Below are 20234 nucleotides of genomic sequence, written 5' to 3' on the forward strand. Positions count from 1 at the left end.
ATTGTTATAAATGTTTATTTAAAATTATGCAAATTTCAAAAATGAAACTGTGAAAAGTAACAAAATCATCACTGCTTTAAACAACATTTTATCTAAACATCCTAATGTCATTTTTAAAAACTCTCGGTTTAAACTTCCTTCATATTCAGTTTCATTATCAACTGTTTTATATTAAACATGCAACTAATATGCTATTAAATTTGATTTGGGATAGATTATTTAAAGATAATTTAGTGTTCATGCATCTCATTTCAAACAAAGACGAACACACTCAAATACACCGGTTTACTCATCTTTTATTGTCACATTCATATCTATGCTCTGTATTTTTTACAAGGAGTTCAAAACAATTGTGGATGAGAATCAAAGAAAAATCAGGCAGGCAGAGGCTAAAAAGTCCTGTTAATGTCTGTGGCACCTGCTGTAAGAAGGGTGAAGGGATAAAGGTAGTCTGGTAAAGGTAGTCTCCTTCCTCTCTCATCCTCCAAAAAAAATGTGCCCTATTTAATTCAACGGACCTTCACTCTCCTGTTGCATCATTACAGGTGAAATGAAACAATAAAAATGAAAATAATTTCAACATCATGCTGCTCTGTGCGGCCTGAAAAGATACTATTATGTTGCGGTTCACAGAGAAAGTAGAGCGGATTCTATTGCAAACATAAGAAATACAATCCTATGTCATATTTAAAAAGCCATCAGAAATATAACTCGAAATGAAAGATGAAGTTAAAATAAAGTCAGTTTAATAATAATGGAGAAAAAGGAGAGATCAGATAGTGAAATTGTCATAGTTTTTCCGTTTATTCCCCCTCCCGCATTTCCATTTAACCCATTACCAAATTCACGTGAACAATTTCAAAACAACAGAAGAGAAAAATCATCATCATCTTTGGAAGTAAAAGATCTATTCACTACAGTATATGGAGATGCTGCTACCCAGATGCTTAAGTCATTGTTATTATTGTTATTATTAATATAATATTATTGATTCATTTAGCTTAACATTGTAACTTTTTGTGTCCTTTTTTAGTTTTACGATCTGTTCTATCGGTTTGTCTTTATTCTAAGAGGTAGATCAACAAAAAAAGAAAAGAAAAAATTGAAAATACATGATTATAGGTGTCATGCCTCTTGATTCAGGCCGTTAAGTCAAAAAATGGGACTACAAGTTGAGGACAAGATGTTAGTAGAAGCTTAGGGCAGAAAGTGCCGATTTATTGCCAACTTAAATCTAGATTCACCCCCAAAAAAGTGAGACCGGTTTCAAAATCAGCAGCTTCTAAATGGGGAGGATGGTACTTGTGGGGTCAAGGCTGCATGGCGTGGAGGTAGTGTGGTGCCATCAAGGTGGGAAAGGACATAGATGAAGGAGTGCAACAGGCACAAATGTGTGTTCATCTTTACAGAGGTATCGTTAGTCACCCTACCAATGCTGGCCTGGATACGTTTGTGCCATTAGTTTCATAATAGTCAGGGCCGTTCAATGCTGCCTTCATGTGCAATCAGAGTTGTTGTAAATATAGGTTTCCTTGTCAGAAATTGGAGAAGCATAGCATCAAGAGTTGCATTTACAATTGGGAAGCGTCAAGAGTTTCCAAACTGGGTGGAAAGAACATTTTTTACATTAAATTAAATGGTTGTTTACAGCAACAGCTATGTTACTGTAATTTCAGGAATCCGACTACGTTTAATCCCTCTTACAAACTTATAACCACTATTAAAATTGGGGATTTTCTGAAAACTTTGACTGTACCAACTGACTGCCATTGAATCATTAAGGTGTTATGTTTAAAAGGGCTGCATGATTAATTAAAGGCCATTGTGTGCTCATCTACTCTCAGAAATAAAGGTATGCAAGTTGTCACGGGTGATACCTTTTCAAAAGGTATACATTTGTACTGAAAAGGTCCATATCGGTACCTCAAAAGTATTTATTAGTACCTACAAATTTTAAGAGGAACACTTTTGTACTTCTTAGGTACTAATATGTACCGTTGAGGTATTAATATGGACCTTTTACTTAAAAATTTGTATCTTTTTAAAAGGTACCACCCCAGTGACAGGGCTTAAAGAGGTAGTTTACCCCAAAAAACTGTGCTAAAGAGACAGGGAACGTCGTTTCATTTTTCATACACTCTCAGAAATGAAGGTACGGGAGCATTCGCTGGGCCTTTACCTTTTCAAAAGATACATATTTATACCAATAGAGTCTGCAGTAGTACCTCAAGGTACATATTAGTACCCAAATGTACCTTTGAGGTACCTATATGGACCCTTCAGATACAAATATGGACTTTTTGAAAAGGTACTGCCTGAGTGATAGCTCTTGTACCCATATTTCTGAGAGAGTTCCAAAACTATATTTCATTGTCTTTTCATGAGATTCCTACTTGTAAATACAACGTTGTGCTGGCATTCACACCAGTCTAACTCATAAATACAACACTCCTGCCATGACCTGAATGCACAGTAAATCACGACGTGGAGAGAATTTTAGTTTAGCATCATTTCACGGGTTCTTCAACCTTCCTCCTCCTGTGCAAGCCATCATACCACAACATCCATTCCCTGTTGTGTCACCCCATCCCGAAGGAGTCCCCGCTCTAAGCTCGAGTAGTTTTCTATCCAAACGTCTAGAGAAATTAAAAGCTAAAAATAAATTAAAACTCAAAAATGTAACATGCACTTTCGCTCTCGTCTGCTTGATAAAACAATCTTATGGCTAAGTCTTGAGGTAGCGTTCCTAGTTATGTGAGGTTTGAGACGTCATTTGTAGCACCCAAATATTTTCCTTTAGGAGAGGCCAGAATCTAGCATGGTGAGATACAACAGTGGCATGCAACGTCGATATGATGATGATGACCACAACCAGCTAAGCTGCTCTTCATACTGTGGTCTACATGTAGATCTACGCACTGCAATGCAACTTTTCCCAGTGGACACTTAACAGTCCGTGCGACAAACACCGTTTATGTGACTTGTCACAAAATTGCATAAGTAAACAACATACTATCTCTTTCCGAAAAGCTCAAGTATGCTAATGAAATGGTTGTACTGTTTTGTTCAAGCCCTCACCACTGACAAAGCATGGAGGGCCTCGATATATTGAAATGAAAAGCGAAAAGTGCCAAACAGGAGGCCAACTCACAGGGGAGCGTGCATATAGGCAATGCATCCGTTCCTGACTGTGCAGTCGCAGTTAGTTCCTTTATCCTGGAGTACATCAACAAAACATAAAGAGAACCCCGGTTTGGCACAGGTATTACGTGAAGTGTTAGTATTTCACTCGTAGCAGTGTAAGAGGTGTCTGTGCATAAAGAACTCTGATCGAGGAGAAACTAAACTAAATAAATGGAGACGATCTGATAAAGAGAAAAACAAAATTGCAAAGAAATTTCAACATCAAACGACTGAACTAAACAGAAAAAACGGTCACAAACGAGGCCAGCGTGAGAGAGGGCGTTCTATTCCAGAACTGAAACGACACGTTGCTCGCCAAAGCTAATGTCTCAGATACTATCGCCAAAAAAAAATAATAAAAACAAGTGGATGAAGGAAGCGAGTGGTGTCAAGGGATGAAAGGTAAGAACACCATGGGGGGGAAAAAAAGAGGAAGGGGACACATCTAAAACCTTGGGATCTTTACAAAATGTCCACCCATCCACTGATACCATCCCTCTCATCGCTTTCACCCAAAGGATAATCCTAAAATAGACAAAATAATGAAAAACAAAATGCAATTACAATAACATACCTACTATTTCGCTTTGTCACAACTATGTTAGTTCTCGGAGATCTGCGGTTATGTTAATATTTCTCGCTCACATATTTTTTGTCTTTTATTGATGAAACAGTTAGCAACCAGATGTCAAGCTTGCTGTCAAAAAAGAAAAAAAGAAGACGTAAAAACAAAAGGCTGCTGCAGTCTGAACAGAGCAGAAGTGTGTGTGAGTGCGTTTGACAGAAATCTATGGGCTGGAACAGGACAGATAACTTCATTCTCGCCTGAAGAGCAGTATGTGAGATGTTGACAAGTTCAGTCCTCAAGCAGAAAACAGAAGACTGCCATCTAGTGTGAAAAAGGGGAAGCTCAAACAAACAAAAAAAAATCTAACAAAACAACAAAACAAAATAAAAGACCTTGACCAGTTAAAGCATGTGAACATTCTGGCAAACCCTTCTGAATGGAACGTGGAAAAGATGCGGTCTGGCAGTGTCCATCCATCTTTAACGGTTAAAAGTCTTGCCATCCTTTATCCAATTAGTATTTTATTCTAAAAAAATACAAAGATTTTTTTTTAAATCTGATTGCTTTGTTGAACAAATTATTTACAGTTTTCAATTTGAGAGATGGTGAATGCTTCAGTTTTTGCATTTTTTTGGCTCCCGTTTTTCTTGTATGTTCTCAGTCGGTTTTTAAAAAAATGAGTAAGACTGAGAGCATAGAGTGTTTTCCTATGTTTCTGCCTTTTTAAAACACCCAAACCACTTCCCCAACAACAACAACAACAAAAAATTAACACGTAACTCAATCAGAAAACGCAACCGCGCACACTTGCACAGGACAATGGGGAAGGACGAGACTCCATCCGTAACAAACAAAAAGAAAAACAAAGATGTTAAATAGTTCACATTCAGCGTCTTGGGGCTAAAGATAGTTTACACGCTTTCATTTTTCAAGCCCTTTCAAGTAAGTTAACCAATGACGTCCTTCAGTGCAGAATGATCAAGATCACACCACAGTATTGGCAAAAGAGTAACTTTTAGTTTTCTACCGTCAGCTTGTATTACAAACACTAATACTAAATCCTGTGGTATGGCAGCGTTCATTATGCACCAGAATAAGATGGCACGATTCGTCCTGTGTCCCATTGACCAGTGATATCAAGTGCGGCTCTACAAGGACTCAGAGGCTGGTCTAAAGACCGCCTAAACAATGAATCTGGAAGTCCTTCTGAGCTCAGGTGAGGAAATCCCCTCAGTTACACTCACGCATACAGTCATACCAAAAAGGAAAATAAAGGAAAAAAATAAAAATATTTCTTCCTTAAAAAAATAAAATATTCAAGACTATCAGCTTTTATATAAAACACCAGCAAGCACAAAAAAAGAAAGAAAAAAAAAGAATTTAAAAGAAAAAAGAAATTAGGAATACTGAGGTAACAATACCCTGAGGTAGGTTTTTTGTTTTTCTTAATTTCATTTTTATCTAATCTGTTCTAGGTTCAGTGAGAAAGGCCAGCACTCTGGCAACCTCATCGGCAAATATCGAACAAAGTGGGCGAGAGAGAGCACAGAGACCACTGTACTGTCACCAGTTCTTCTCCTTTGACCAACAGGTCTATCATTCAAACCTGGCATTCAGGACAACCGTCCTCACGTGATTCTATTGCTGCATATTTAGCAGCACATTTATTCTCAGGAAGAATGCAGAACAGTTCATCTGAAGGCCAGGTTTATAAATGACGATTGCTTCTTAAAATCACACATTCCTAACAAGAAATTGCTTTCTAAAAGATTCTTGTTTTCTGATTTTTCCCAATGTCTGCCTGCTCTAATGCAATGAGGGGCCAGGTTAACTCACATATCATATATATATAATATATATAAAATATGCCGTTTGAGTGTGAGAGGCGCTGCAGCGATCATCGCTGGCGTGATTTAGGGCGGGATTTGTTCGTTTTCCACACGTCAAAGCTGAACCACTGCAATACAACTGCAAGGTCAGCTTTAGCCCACACACTTACTGAACTCTCGCCGCACGTCCCACCAGCCAAACAGCACACAGCCTAAATAGAAAGAAGTCTCCAAAACAAAAAAGTGGCACGACCCTCTCAAGCTGCGTAGTTGATTGGCAACGTTGACGTGCAGCATCTAAACATAAAGTCATGAAGATTATATTTACAACCTCATTTTTTCATCTTTTTTTCATCTCGTCACCCCCACAGTTAAGCGTGAAGGATTTCAAGAGCAGTGTTAACAACTTTGGCCCCTCCCCTCAGCTCTGAAAAACAGGGAGAAGTCACCTGACTGGTGGCTCCGCCCACAAAGAACTGTGATTGGCTCTCTGCTCTCTCTCTCTCCATCTCTACCTCACTGCATTTCATTAATAATACCTCTGAATAAACATTTCTATACATATATCTCTATCTTTAAAAAAAACACAGTTAAAAAATCTGAAGTGACTGCTGATGGCTGGGGATCCCAAACAGCTCATTTTGAGGGACCATCATTATGCCCTACTCCTAATAAGCGGCTACCATGTAAAAAAGCTCTCCGCAGAGGGCGCTCCGCTTCGACGGACATCCTCGCCATCCTCAGTCACTCCACCTGGCCTGGCATCTGGTCTCTGTTTTCTAATTATCTCTCTTTAAAAAAAAATTTAAATCACACGTTTTTCTTGTTCATATTCACTAAAGTCGTGTCCTCTCTCTCTCTCTCTCAGGCTCTATTTTTTTGTCTTTTTTGTCTTTTTAATTCCCTCTCAGCTCCCCTGTCTACCGCTGGGTCTGTGTGTCACTCTCTCTCTCAGTCAGTCCACTCGTTTGTCCTCTCATTTGTCCGTCTGACTGGGCAGCGGCGCTGATCTCTCACTTCCTCCTGGGCTCTTGTGCCAGTCCCTGAGGAGACCCCAGCTCAGTCATGCCCTGCGGATGAGGCCCCTGTGGAGTTCCCATACCTCCTCCTTTCTGCTGCTGCTTGACTTGTGTCAAAATGTCTCGGATCTTCCTCTGTGCCAGCTAAAGATGAAACACACACAAACAACAGTTTAGCAAGTTTGCATATTACATGTATTGTAATGAGAGAGCCAAATGAAATGTTGTCAGCTGTACTCTTTGGTTATCTAAAGTTTAATTCACACATAGTTAATTAGAGAAGGATCTCACCTGACTTGCGTAAAAATGGCCGATAATTTTGACGATGACCTGGTCGTGTTCATCAGGTGTTTGTTCTCTGGGAACCACGACTTCAGCAGCGGTGAGGTTCTGCAGTTCATTCACCTGAAATGGGATGTTAAAAACTATTTTATCAACAGAATGCTCTTATTAAGTTTTAATTGTTTTCATCTTAAATACATTCATCGGCCACTTTATTAGGTACACCCGTCCAACCACTTGTTAACACAAATGTCTAATCAGCCAATTCCATGACACCAACTCAATGCATTTTGGCATGTAGACAGAGGCTGTTTCTCAATTCCAAGTACGCAGAGAACGGACTTGCGATCTTGCGGAGAGCTGTCTTGCCAGGTGTCCTCGAAAGAACGAACTCAGGAGACCGCAATGGCAGAGAATGCATCCTTTGAGAATTTAAACGCAGCATTCTTCTTGATGGTCACATGACCTTCACGTGTTTTAAATTGTAAATTATTTAAGCAGTGCAGCATTCATACAACGATTTATTGTTTTTACCCTTTTCAAAATATATACTTTGCATAAAAACATTAGAAATATACTCTGCACAGTATAAATAAAACAGATTTTAATAAGAATTTCAGCAAACAAACAACCCTTAATGTGTTTATTCCTTTATTAAGATGTTCATGTGGATGTTTACTTTCACCGTTTCATTTAGGGAAACTCCTGAGGTAAATAAGTTAAATCTCTGAACTTAATAATAAATCTAAATAAAATGCTACGCGTCCCACCTCCAGTCGCAATGACTTCTGGGACTTCCAGAGCAAGTTCGGTTGCCAAGTCTAATGCATCAGTGCATCCTCGATATCAAGAATACATCCGGGAAGTTTTACGCGTCCACCGTACTTGCGGTCTTGAGTATTAGAACAGAACTTAGGCAGCTGATGATGACGTTGCACGAGAACGCAAGACCGCTGAAGAATGCATATTGAGAAACAGCCATTGTCAAAATGATCTCTTCAGTTAAAAACTGAGCATCAGAATAGGAAGAAAGGTGATTTAAGTGACTTTAAACGTGGCATGGTTGTTGGTGCCAGACGGGCTAGTCTTACTATTTCAGAAACTGTGATATACTGGGATTTTGAACACAACCATCTCTAGGGTTAACAAAGAATGGTCTGAAAAAGAAAATATCCAGTGAGTGGCAGCTCTGTGGGCACAAATGCCTTGTTAATGCAAGAGGTCAGAGAAGAATGGCCAGACTGGTCCCAGCTGATAGAAAGGCAAGAGTAAGTAACTCAAATAATTATTACAACCGAGGAATGCAGATGAGCATCTTCGAATGCACAACAGATTGAACCTTGAGGCAGATGGGCTACAGCATTTTATATACTGTTGGAATGTGGTTAAATGGTAGATTCGCATCATGGATGTGCAGCCACCAAATCTACAGTGACTGCGTGATGCTATCATGTCAATATCGAATACAATCTCTGAGGAATATTTCCAGTTTGCCACAAAGGATTAAGGCCGTTTTGAGGGCAAAAGTGAGTCTAACCCAGTACTAGTAAGGTGTACCTGACAGTGATTCGAGAGTGTATATTATAATGCATTCATTAGCATTAAAGTGCATGAACTTAACATAAGGTAAAAATGCATATCTAATGTTACAACAGATTTACATTTTAATAAAAGCTGTCCTTTTTATTTTCTATTATATACAAATCTATTCTTAAAGTTGTGTATTAAGTTAATCCACATAAACAAACTCAATTTGCAATATTTCAACATTGACAGTCATAATGCCTTTTGAGCAGCAACCTAATGACTGCTAAAAAGTCACAGGAATTTATTCCTCAAGAAGAAATCAATCAAACTGAAATATCAATAAAACGACAACTGTTTTTCAACAATTTTCATTATTTTACGATATTACTTTCTTAAGCCTTTAGACTGGTTTATACTTCTGCGTGGAGTGATTGACGTGACCCACGACGCCTGCCTTGTGTGTAGCCGTGCATTTCTATATCTTCGTGCTGTTGGCGTTGCTCTAACACTTGCAATAACACTTCATAAACGCTAGCTAGCAGTAGGTTATATTTTGCCTTTGCAGGTGTTTTTATTTTCCTAGATGCTACCTTAATGTACAACATGGGTATTTATTTATCTATAAATCTATGAATACACAATTAGCTAAAACTACAGGGGGTGTGCAGTAACTTTAATCATAAGGTAAACACAAAACTAAAGTTTCTATCTGGAGCTGCTTCACAGGACTAGACACTTGTAAACACTCGCTCCATCGGGCTCGGGGCTCTCAGCACCACCCACACTCATTACTGCCACCAAGCTGATCAATCACAGAGCTTGCGATACACATCGGTGCAATGTGTAGTTACATTTTTTGAGAGATTCATGTCATGATGGCTCAGTGGGTAGCACGATCGCCTCACAGCAATAAGGTCATTGGTTTGAGCCAACATTTCTGTGTAGAGTTTGTGTATTCTCCCCGTGTTCGTGTGATTTTCCAACGGGTGCTCCGGTTTACACCACAGTAAAAGACATACACTTTAGGTTAATTAAATAAGCTAAATTGGCCGTAGTGTATGGGTGTTTTCCAGTGTTGAGTTGCGGCTGGATGGGCATCCGCTGTGTAAAACATATGCTGGATAAGTTGGTGGTTCAATCTGTTGTGGTGACCCCAGATTAATAAAGGAACTAAGCCAAAAAAAATGAATGAATGAATGAGAGGTGCGCGTCAGTCTCAGCCACAGGGAAGGCTATGCGACCATGCGAATGCTGTGCCGGAGCAGACGAGTGCATTTGACGCAGAAGTAAAAATCAGCCTTTAGTGAGCATAAGAAAACTTGTATTTAAAAACAATGCTTTTAAGAAAAACTCCATAGTTGCTTCCAATGTTATGGACAAAACTAATACTAACTAGAATTACTGATTAATTAAATGTTACTTATTTAATTTTAAAATTTAAATAATTTTTATTCAGACTGATACTCGGCGATGCAGTGGCACAGCAGGTAGTGCTGTCGCCTCACAGCAAGAAGGTCACTGGTTTGCACCTTGGCTGGGTTAGTTGGCATTTCTGTTTGGAGTTTGCATGTTCTCCCTATGTTTGTGTGGGTTTCTTCTGGGTTCTCCGGTTTCCCCCAGTCCAAAGACATGCGGTATAGGTGAATTGGGTAGGCTAAATTGTCCGTAATGTATGGGTGTAAATGAGTGTGTGTGGATGTTTCTCAGGGATAGGTTGCAGCTGGAAAGGCATCCGCTGCATAAAAAAATAGCTGGATAAGTTGGTAGTTTATTCCGCAGTGGCGACCCCAGATTAATAAAAGAGACTAAGTCGTAAAGTAAATGAATAATGAATGACTAATACTGCTACCCATATATTTTGCCCCTAATAATCACATTTTCCTGCAATAATGTCTAAATTTAATTTTAACAAGAAAACTTTAGGATGGTTTGAAAAAGGAACAGTTGCTGTCATCTGACATCTTTTGGAAATCTGTTAATGAAATTCAGCTTACGGTTTTCCCGCCCTTTCCGATGACTCTTCCTGCTGCTGCAGCTGCTACTTTGATGTGTGTCTCCAGCTTCACCTCCTCTTTGGGCCCAAAGAAGTTTTCCTCCTTCAGTTTACCGTATATTCTGCCTTGAGCCTAAAACATAAAGCTCTTTAAATGTTGTACATCCACTGAATGCAGGACAAACACATCTCAAGTGGTTTCTGAAATGAGTTTGCAAAGAATGCATCCATGCAAACCTTGAATTGGGCCTCAGGTGGTCCTGTCACAATGACCATTCGCATTTTTGAGTCTGGAGCCTCTGCTGGTGCAATCTGAGGAAGAAATACATTGGAGATGTTCATGAAATCATCTTGACACAGCCAGGAGAAAGAAACAATATTTAAGAAAGAAGAAAGAAACTTCAAAATTTTAAATGACATATTGGCACAATATTTGATCGAATATTTACGCTAAAAAAATGTGACTAGATAGGACGATAACCGTCTTCAAGGTTTACATCGGTTTGGAAAAGTCAAGGTTTTAAAACCACCTAAATTTTCTGGTTTACTGTTTCTACGGCACATGTAAGATTTTTTTATTTACATTAAAAAAAAAAAAATTTTAGGACAAAAGTATCTCCAGCAGAAAAGATATCCAAAAATGCGGTTTTAAATTGTAAAGAAATCACAATGAAGACAGCAAAAAGCAATTATTCATTTGAATTACTTAGTCTGTTTACTGCTCCAAAATACTTGAAATGTTTCTCAAAATAAAATATATCGCGTTCAAAGGGAAAAAAATTTTAGTTTTTTACCCAGACAAAAAAAAAAATATATATATATATATAGTTTTAACACAGTTTTAATAATAAATATTGCTTTAACAAAAAATCAGCATATTAAAATTATTGCTGAAGGATCATTTTACACTGGAGAATAAAGTAATGCTCCTGAAAATAAGGAATAAGTGTTTTTTTTATTGAGCTGCAATAATTTGCAACATTACTAGTTTTTACTGTATTTCTGTAATAATTCCAACCTTTGTAAGTCTGAGTTATATATTTCAAATTCATAAAAAAAACAACCCCCAAAAATTATTCAAATAAGCTGTCCTAACAGAGCAATAGCACAAGAGTCTGTTTTGATTTTAAACTTTTAGTTGAACAATTCTTTTTTACATTCATATAGGTTCATTCAGCCAAAATGGAAAAACCTATCATCATTTAGCGTCTCTTCACCTGTTCCAGACCGGTTTGAATTTTGTTCAAAAAAGAAGATATTTTAATGAAAGCTGGAAACCTGTAACCATTGACTTCCATAGTATTTGTTTTTGGAAGTGGAAGTCAACAGTTTTCAGCTTTCTTCAAAATATCTTCTTTTGTGTTCAACAGAGCAAAGAAAATCAGACAGGTTTGGGACTACTTGAGGGCGAGTATATTTTCATGTTTGCGTGAACTTTCCCTTCAAATATCATTCTACAGAGGGCAATGCAAACAAATTGCCCACAATGCATTTTCATACAAGTTACCTTAATGGAAGCTCCGGCAAAACGGCTGAGCTGCTTGATATGCTGTCCCTTCTTGCCAATAAGAGCCCCTACAGCTTGAGCTGGGATGTACACATGGACAGTCTCCTGTTCGGAGGCCTGTGGAGAAACACAAAACACAGAGTTTGCAAATTAGTTTAAATCATCACACCACAATGAATGGTAAAAGCCACCAAAAGAACTGTATTATCAAACCATTATAACATATACATGCCACAGAGGCCTATTTTGTGTGATGCCAGTATCAGTATGCCAGGATGATTTTATCAAATGATGAAAAGGACAAAATGTGTCATACCCCCATAGGGCCATAAGGGGGACCAGGCACAGAGTTTCCGAGGGCAGGAGGCGGCATGGCAGAGGATGGTGGAAAGAGGCCGATGGCTCCAAGATTTAGTCCTGGGATCAGATGAGTTTGTTGCTGGATGCAGAGAGAATGTAGGTTCAGATTAAAAATTTAAGTCATGTTTATGGGTTTTCTCAATTATGATGCAAGAAATATCGTTTCCAGGTCTAAGCCTCTACTTGTCTGAATTGATAATGCAGGTGTTTAAGAAAGCTCTATAATCGTATCACACATTTTACTCATACATTACGCTAATTATAATTCTTGATGTTGTTCTGAGTTTTATAAAACTCTGAAAAACAAAACTCAGGTGAAAACAGCAAACATAATACATAATTAAACATAATACTGCTCACAAATGACCAAAATTGGGAATATCATAAATGATATGGTAGCTTTCTTTTTCATTGCATTCTTTCAGGAAACTCAAAGAGTACAGCAATGTGACACTTGAATTAATAAAAATGTACACCTTATTGTAAACCTAATTTGTGCAATGCATAATCATAAATGAAGAATTACATGTTGAAAACACATTTTAGAAATATTTTAGATTTACAATATTTTCCTCAAAAGATGCAAAACCACTGAGGACAGCCAATACATTAAAATTAATGGATATAGATTTACAGAATAAACAGTTATTCTGTAGAGGGGATTAAAATGACAACTTGCACTTGTGACCTGGAGCCAAATTGTAATAAAATTACTTAATTGCATAAAACAGCAGCATCATGTTATTTTTATACAGACAATAAGAGGTCTATTATTAAAGTTCATTGACTTATTAATATATGCCAAAGGTGACAGTTCAGGAATAGAAAAACGTACTGCTATTTGAACTTTAAAGAAAAACCTTAGATTTTGTTAATTTGTGGCTCAGTGGTTAGCACTGTCACCTCACAACAAGAAGGTCGTTGGTTTGGAGTCCCGGCTGGATCAGTTGACATTTCTGTGTAGAGTTTGCATGTTCTTTCCATGTTCGCGTGGGTTTCACAGCCAAATGACATGCAGTATAGGTGAATCGAGTAACCAAAATTGGCTTTAGTGTGCGTGTATGAATGTAAGAGTGTATGGGTGTTTCCCAGTACCGAGTTGCAGCTGGAAGGGCATCCGCTGCATAAAACATATGCTGTAATAATTGGCCGTTTATTCCGCTGCGGTGACCCTTGATAAAAAAGTAACTAAGCTGAAGGACAATAATACTTAATGTTATCTAATCAAAGGGGAAAGTCATCCATCCTTAAAACTAGAAATGTAGCTTGTATTCCTCAGTATCGCTCAATTGGCAAGAACATATGAAGAGTTCAGATGAAAAAACCTCTAAGTGCCATCTGAAATTTCCATAAAAAAAAACTAACCTTTTTCACTTTTTCCTCCTTTATGTCGAGATCTTTTACTTTCAAGACCAGGAAACGGACTTATTCTTTGCCATAAAATTGATATTACTGAACATACACACAAGAGCCTGATTAAAATCCTCATTTAAGAGGAAAATTTCAGACTGCATTTAGAGGCTTTTGCATCTGAACTCTTCATATCTTCCCAATCCAAACTGACCCATAATAAAAGGGTTAAGCTAAGGTACTAAAACACTGCACACTACATTCTCCATCCTCATAGCATTTCTGCCAGCAGTATTTTAATGAATCATAAAAGATGAATCACTATCTGACCATCTAAGATTTGCACACAGAGAAAAAGATTAGAATCCTGATTTGTTTGTAATATTAAAGCACAGGTTATATTAAGCTATAGGTTAAGCTATATCTGCACGGTTTACTTTCAGCATCTGATAGAGTGCCTGTAAACAATGATGCAAGAATTAACAGGTGAACTTTCCAAGTAACTGTCTCACACAAACTCACATTCATAGCAGCGATGTCATTGTCATAAGCCTCTCGCACTTTCTTCATGATCTCTTGTTCAGCCAGACAACAGGCTTCAATGGAGCCCTTCACTGTAATGGTCCTCTCTGGGTTATAAAGGGTCAGATCCTGCAGTCTGCAATTCAGATTTGTGGCATGTTTAATTATGTTAAAGTGATAGTTCACTCAAAATTGAAAGCTACCTCCTCATTTACTCTCCCTCCCTGGTATGGTTTTAATTTAACCCATATGGTAAAAACATATACTATTAAATATGTGTTGTAACTTTGTTCCTTGCTCGAATGGTGTGCTATATGTATGTTTTAGACATCAAATAGAGATTTTCTGAAAAGTTACATGTGACTTTCTTTCCTTGTATTGAAATATATAGGGGCGTCATGGTGGCGCAGTGAGTAGCATGATCGCCTCAAAGCAAGAAGGTCGCTGGTGCGAGCCCCGGTTGGGTCAGTTAGCGTTTCTGTATGGAGTTTGCATGTTCTCCCCGTGTTCGCATGGTCATGTGCTATAAGTGAATTGGGTAAGCTAAATTGTCTAGTGTGTGAGAATGGGAGCGTATGGGTGTTTCCCAGTGAAGGACTGCAGCTGGAAGGGCATCCACTGCACACAACATATGCTGAATAAGTTGGGGGTTCATTCCACTGTGGCCACCCCAGATTAATAAAGGGACTAAGCTGTACTTTATATATAAGCCATACTAATATATATATATATATATATCAAAAAAATGGCAGGAAACAGAAAATATATGGCAAAATATACAAAATATGCAGAACTTGTGTAAACATTTTAAATATAACTATTTTTAATAGTTGCTTCTGTTGAACACAAAATACTGTGTAATGGTGGTTACTGGGACCCATCAGCATGCATAGTAGGAAAAAGCATACAAAAAAGCATACAAACACAAAAAGGTTTAGTGCAAATGAAGGATGAGTAAACAATAAGATCATTTTCATTTTGTGTGAACTATCCCTTTAAGAACACAGTGTAAATAAAAGGTTACGGGTGGAATTTGTGCTTTCATTGCTTGCTTACGGTGAAATTGTGATCTTGGTATCAGTGTCTTGCTCCACTTTCTTCAAGTTGCGTCCCTCTTTTCCAATCAAACGGCCAACAAAGTTGTTGTGAGCGAGAACTTTCAGAGGAACCTCATCAGCACTGTAGGAAATAAAAAAAGGTCTGTTAATACTGAGCTGTAAACAACAGCAAAAAGTTTGGGGTCACTGCTGTGCAACAAGACCACACATAAAAAAAAAATTCTATTCAAGCATATTTGAAAATGTACTTCATTCTTGTGGTTGATAACTTCAGTGCAGAGTGTGACATTATCTTTCTATAATTCCAATCAGAAATCATTCTAAATTGGTGAATTTAGATATAGAAAGATTTGTGAATAGAAGGCTCAAATCAACAGTGTTCATTTAAGTAACGTCTTTTTATAAAATGTTTAAAGCTTTAGTCAGCCTTTAGTAACTGAGGAGTAAATTACTAAAATTTAAGTTTCTACCAATCATAACTATAACAAATGTGTTTTAAAATGTTTGCTTATCATTATATTAAATATGTTTAAAGATCAGACTTAACATCTTGATCTGACTATAAGCCTTCATACTAGGGCTGCATGATATTGGAAAAAACTGACATTGTGATATTTTGTTTTTATGTCATATACAGTTAAAGTCAGAATTATTAGCCGCCCTTTGAATTATTATTTTTTTTAAACATTTCCCAAATGATGTTTTAACAGAGCAATGACATTTCACAGTATGTCTGATACTATTTGTTTTCTTGTTTTATTTCGGCTAGAATAAAAGCATAAAAGCTTTACATTTACATTTACAACAAAAAAAACAATTCAAGGTCAAAATTTTTAGCCCCTTTAAGCTATATTTTTTCAATAGTCTACAGAACAAACCATCGTTATACGATGACTTGCCTATTTACCCTAACCTGCCAAGTTAACCTAATCTAGTTAAGCCTTTAAATGTCACTTTAAGCAGTATAGAAGTGTCTTGAAAAAATATCTAGCCATTTATTATTTACTGTCATCATGGCAAAGATAAAATAAATCATTTATTAGAGATGAGTTATTAAAACTGTTATGTTTAGAAATGTGTCGTAGAAATCTTCTCTCCGTAAAACAGAAATTGGGGAAAAAAATAAACAGGGGGGCTAATTAATATGAAAACTATTTCACCACATGGCTTGAACAGCTCAATTTGGAACTAAATTATTAATATATATTGATTATATTAATTTATACTCTAATTCATATTGATCGATTTTGTAAGGGCATGAATCATGTATAAACAAATAATAAACAAATTGCAAAGGAAAAAAGTTAAATAAAAGTAGTCAACCAGTATTCAGGTACAGATATTAAAGAATGAAATGTAGTTAACGTAACACTTTGTTAGTCTTCATTGTAGTAATTTAGTAAAATGACTCATTTAAGTTACAAATGTATTATTTTCCACCTAATGCTTGAAATGAAGTTGAAATAAAACGTGTTATTTTCTCCCCCTCACTTTTTTTGTTAAATGACATTTCTCATTACCTTTTTGACCCAAACCCCTGTTTACAACTCTTACATTTCTGGCTAAGAAATATATATTACTAAAATGGTCTTCCAGGTATTTTCATGTGGATTTCACAGTTGTCCTTCTTTCTTTCTTTGGAAAAATTAACCTGTGACCTCAACCACAAACAGGACAAATTCAGGAGACTTTGAGAACCTCTCCAAACCTTTCTACATAAACTTTGAAACCTTTATTTTGAGAGAGTTCTGACTTCTTTTGTTTTGTTTTAATTAAAGTAATTATTATTATTAATAAAAAAAAAAATACATCTGTAAATTTTTTATTTAATTTGCAACGCTTGGGGATGGTTTGTTTGTTTGTACTATTTGAAAATCCTTAATAAAAAACTAATTAAAAAAAAGACATTTAAATGTCTTTTTCTCAACTGTTCTGATGATCAACTATAATCCAAATTCATAATTTCTTTTCCTGCGCTGTGACTAGTGCCGACACATTGCGATATCTATGCTGAATCGATATATTGTGCAGCCCTACTTCATGCAAACAACTGATTTCTATTAAATTCCGAATGAACTACAAAGTCAAATTCAATTGAAAAGGGAATGGGCACTGTAGACCTTTTTCTGAATCAATCGAGAGGACATGTAAATATTTGATCAAAGTAAAAACTGGAAAGTTATGTACAATTGGGATAACATTAACTGACATATAAAACAAACCTGATGTTTTAGTAGAATGAAATGAAATTAAAATTGTTAAGTGGAGCAGAAAAATGGTCCATCAGCTCTCACTTTATAGTGTCATTCACAGACAGCTTACTTTGAATGTACATTTTTACTAATATAAGCATCAAGACATGAAGTTACATTCGCTTATTGTCTCATAAGCACTCAAAATTGATGCATATTAAAGGCATAGTTCACCCCAAAATTAAAATGCTCTCATCATTTACTCACCCTTTGCTTGATTAAAACCTATTTGACATTCTTTCCTATGTTAAACACCCAAGGAGATAATTTGAAGAATGCTGTTAGCTGGCACTCATTGAATTCCAGTATTTTTTCTCACTTTGGAAGTTGATGGGTCTTTAAAATATCTTCTTGTGTGTTAAACAGGAGAAGAAACTCAAATAGGGTCAAACCCAAGAGAGAGTGAATGATGTGATCATTTTAAATTGGGTGAACTTACTGTACTATTACTTTAAGTCTACTTTTTTTTAAACCGAATGGTATGTGCAAACAGTAATTAAACTGTTTATTTGTACAGTGTTTGATAATGTCAATCATTAAATCCAGTTTGAAACTTGACACATTAAATACTCACATCAAACCAATTACTTTATTTAGTGTTCATGTAAACACTACTTCATTAAAATTCATCAATCTGAATAATTCAATTCCGACTGAAATCCAAAACTGTCCATATTAAGACAACCACCATCATACTCACGTTTTGGTGTCCTTGGCCTCCTGGTTCATGATTTCCAGGATCATTCGGCAGGCAGCTGAACAGCCCTCTGGGGTAGAATGGATGCTTATGGGCTTTTCGGCGGCACCTGCGTTCTCTTTACGATGCACATCAATCCTGATATGACAGGAGATAAGAGGGACAAATCGCAAAGGTTATGCAATGAAATATGAAACAAATACATGTGAGAACACAAACAAAAATGTAAAACAATTCCTCAATTGCAATAAGAATTGAGATATTATTATGACAAATAGAAATAGGTGTTTCCCCCCTCCTCAGCATCAGTAATTCTGTTCAGAGGGACAGAAAGAAAGAGAGGTCTCTATGACCTATGACCTAGTTTTTGTGTGTCTCCTGAAAACAAAGTAAAAAAAGACAGGCAAAGAGAGGAGCAAGGACACTGAACAATCGTACATAAAGCAGTGTATTACTTATTCATTGATTCAAATCAATTTCAAAGTTAAATACTCATTTAAATAATCAAATAATTATATTTAATAAAAACAATGAGGAACAGGATGATGAGAAAAGGATAATCATTGATCCATGCTGAGACTGATTGGAAGGTATAAATCTGAATCCTTCAATGTGCTATAGGTGAATTGGGTTAGCTAAATTGTTCATAGTGCATGAGTGTAAATGAGAGTGTATATGGGTGTTTCCCAGTGTTGGTTTGCGGCTGGAAGGGCATCCGCTGCGTAAAACATATGCTTGGTAAGTTGGCAGTTCATTCTGTTGTGGCAACCCCAGATTAATAAAGGGACTAAACCAAAACGAGAATGAATGAATGAATGAATGAATGAATGAATGAATATTATTGTGACAATTTTGCCATAAGGGTAAACTAGGCTAGTAGATTAAAAGGTCAATTTCCCCCAAATTCATTGTTTATACACTCTCATTCCAATCCTGTAGGAAATTTGACCATCTTCGTTACTTTAAATGAATGTGTTTTTAATCAGACCTAAGAGTTGCATAAAGTATGTTTGGGATTCTGTTAATGCTCCTTGATCAATATGAATAAGGTAATTATATTGGCTCATCATATGAATTCATAACGTCTCTTCAGATGACTTGAATTAACTCGATTCATATTGATTTCTTTTTTATGTACCTGTCAATTTTGACATTACAGCTTTTCTACAGTGCTTTTTCACAAGAAAACATCAAAAACCCACTATTAATTGCTTCATGTGTCACACATTATCCATTTGTCAGTAGATTTTTTAAAAAATCTGCACTGAGCTATAAACTTCCACTTCAGCAGAACTTAGTTGTATTCATGTCTGTCTTTTGAAGTTGTTGACAGAGAGCAAAGATAACCAGATTATACCCATTTTATTATCCACAAAAAATATACAAAATAAAGTGTTTGCAGTACTTTTTGAATCATAGATTGATGAAGAGATTCACCAAATACCTGAATTCACCAAAAACACACAATTTAATGCAGATGTGCCCAAACTTTTTCATCTGAGAGGCCAAAAACAAATAGATATGATAGCCATGGCCCGAAGGTAAATATACCAAACTACAGTATGTGACATTAAAGTTGCCATGGCTAATTTCTTAAGATGTTAAATATAGGTTATCTGCAGGTTTCACCAAGTAAAATTTAAGACTTTAATATTTTAAGAACATTATGAATGAAATGTTAGACTTATACAGGGCTAAATGCAAAGGATTTTTTTTCGAATATTCCAGTTAGAAAAGATTTTCACTTTTCCCATCAAAAAAATAATAAATAAATAAAAATTATTTAAAAAGAAATTGAATATTTTTAAATATATCCATTCACAAACCCTATAACCTTTAACCATTGCCATAATAATAATGCAATAATAAAAAAATATAGGTCAGGTCAGTACCCCAAGTAGAAAATAAATGGAGAATGTTTAAACATGTTACTTTAAGGAATGTAATTAAATGCAATTTTGAAATAAAAAGTGAAAAGTTTTATTGAGAGTGTACAGATGTTAATGGTCAGATTGGGTAGCTATCCATGAACAAAGAAAAATTAAGGAAAAAGATTTAACATACAACACTATATTCATTCATTCATT

At 36.4% G+C, this 20234-nt stretch overlaps 1 protein-coding gene across 2 annotated transcripts in view; it reads right to left on the reverse strand.

Moving 5' to 3' along the window:
* Nucleotides 1-278: 278 nt before the first annotated feature.
* Nucleotides 279-20234, reverse strand: part of igf2bp1 (insulin-like growth factor 2 mRNA binding protein 1) — a 56754-nt gene continuing 36798 nt past the window's right edge. The window contains exons 7-15 of one of the 2 annotated variants that reach the window (XM_087242797.1): nucleotides 18151-18285; nucleotides 15197-15319; nucleotides 14141-14276; nucleotides 12225-12347; nucleotides 11909-12025; nucleotides 10639-10713; nucleotides 10403-10534; nucleotides 6891-7004; nucleotides 279-6743 (exon numbers count right to left, since the gene is read on the reverse strand). In XM_087242797.1, coding sequence (XP_087098923.1) covers nucleotides 6594-6743; nucleotides 6891-7004; nucleotides 10403-10534; nucleotides 10639-10713; nucleotides 11909-12025; nucleotides 12225-12347; nucleotides 14141-14276; nucleotides 15197-15319; nucleotides 18151-18285 — 1105 coding nt within the window. In that variant the 3' untranslated portion in view covers nucleotides 279-6593. The remainder of the gene's footprint in view (nucleotides 6744-6890; nucleotides 7005-10402; nucleotides 10535-10638; nucleotides 10714-11908; nucleotides 12026-12224; nucleotides 12348-14140; nucleotides 14277-15196; nucleotides 15320-18150; nucleotides 18286-20234) is intronic. The other variant, NM_001076559.3, reaches the window with a different exon arrangement.

Source organism: Danio rerio, chromosome 3 (genome assembly GCF_052040795.2).
Source record: "Danio rerio strain M-AB ecotype USA chromosome 3, GRCz13ab, whole genome shotgun sequence".
Taxonomy (NCBI): domain Eukaryota; kingdom Metazoa; phylum Chordata; class Actinopteri; order Cypriniformes; family Danionidae; genus Danio; species Danio rerio.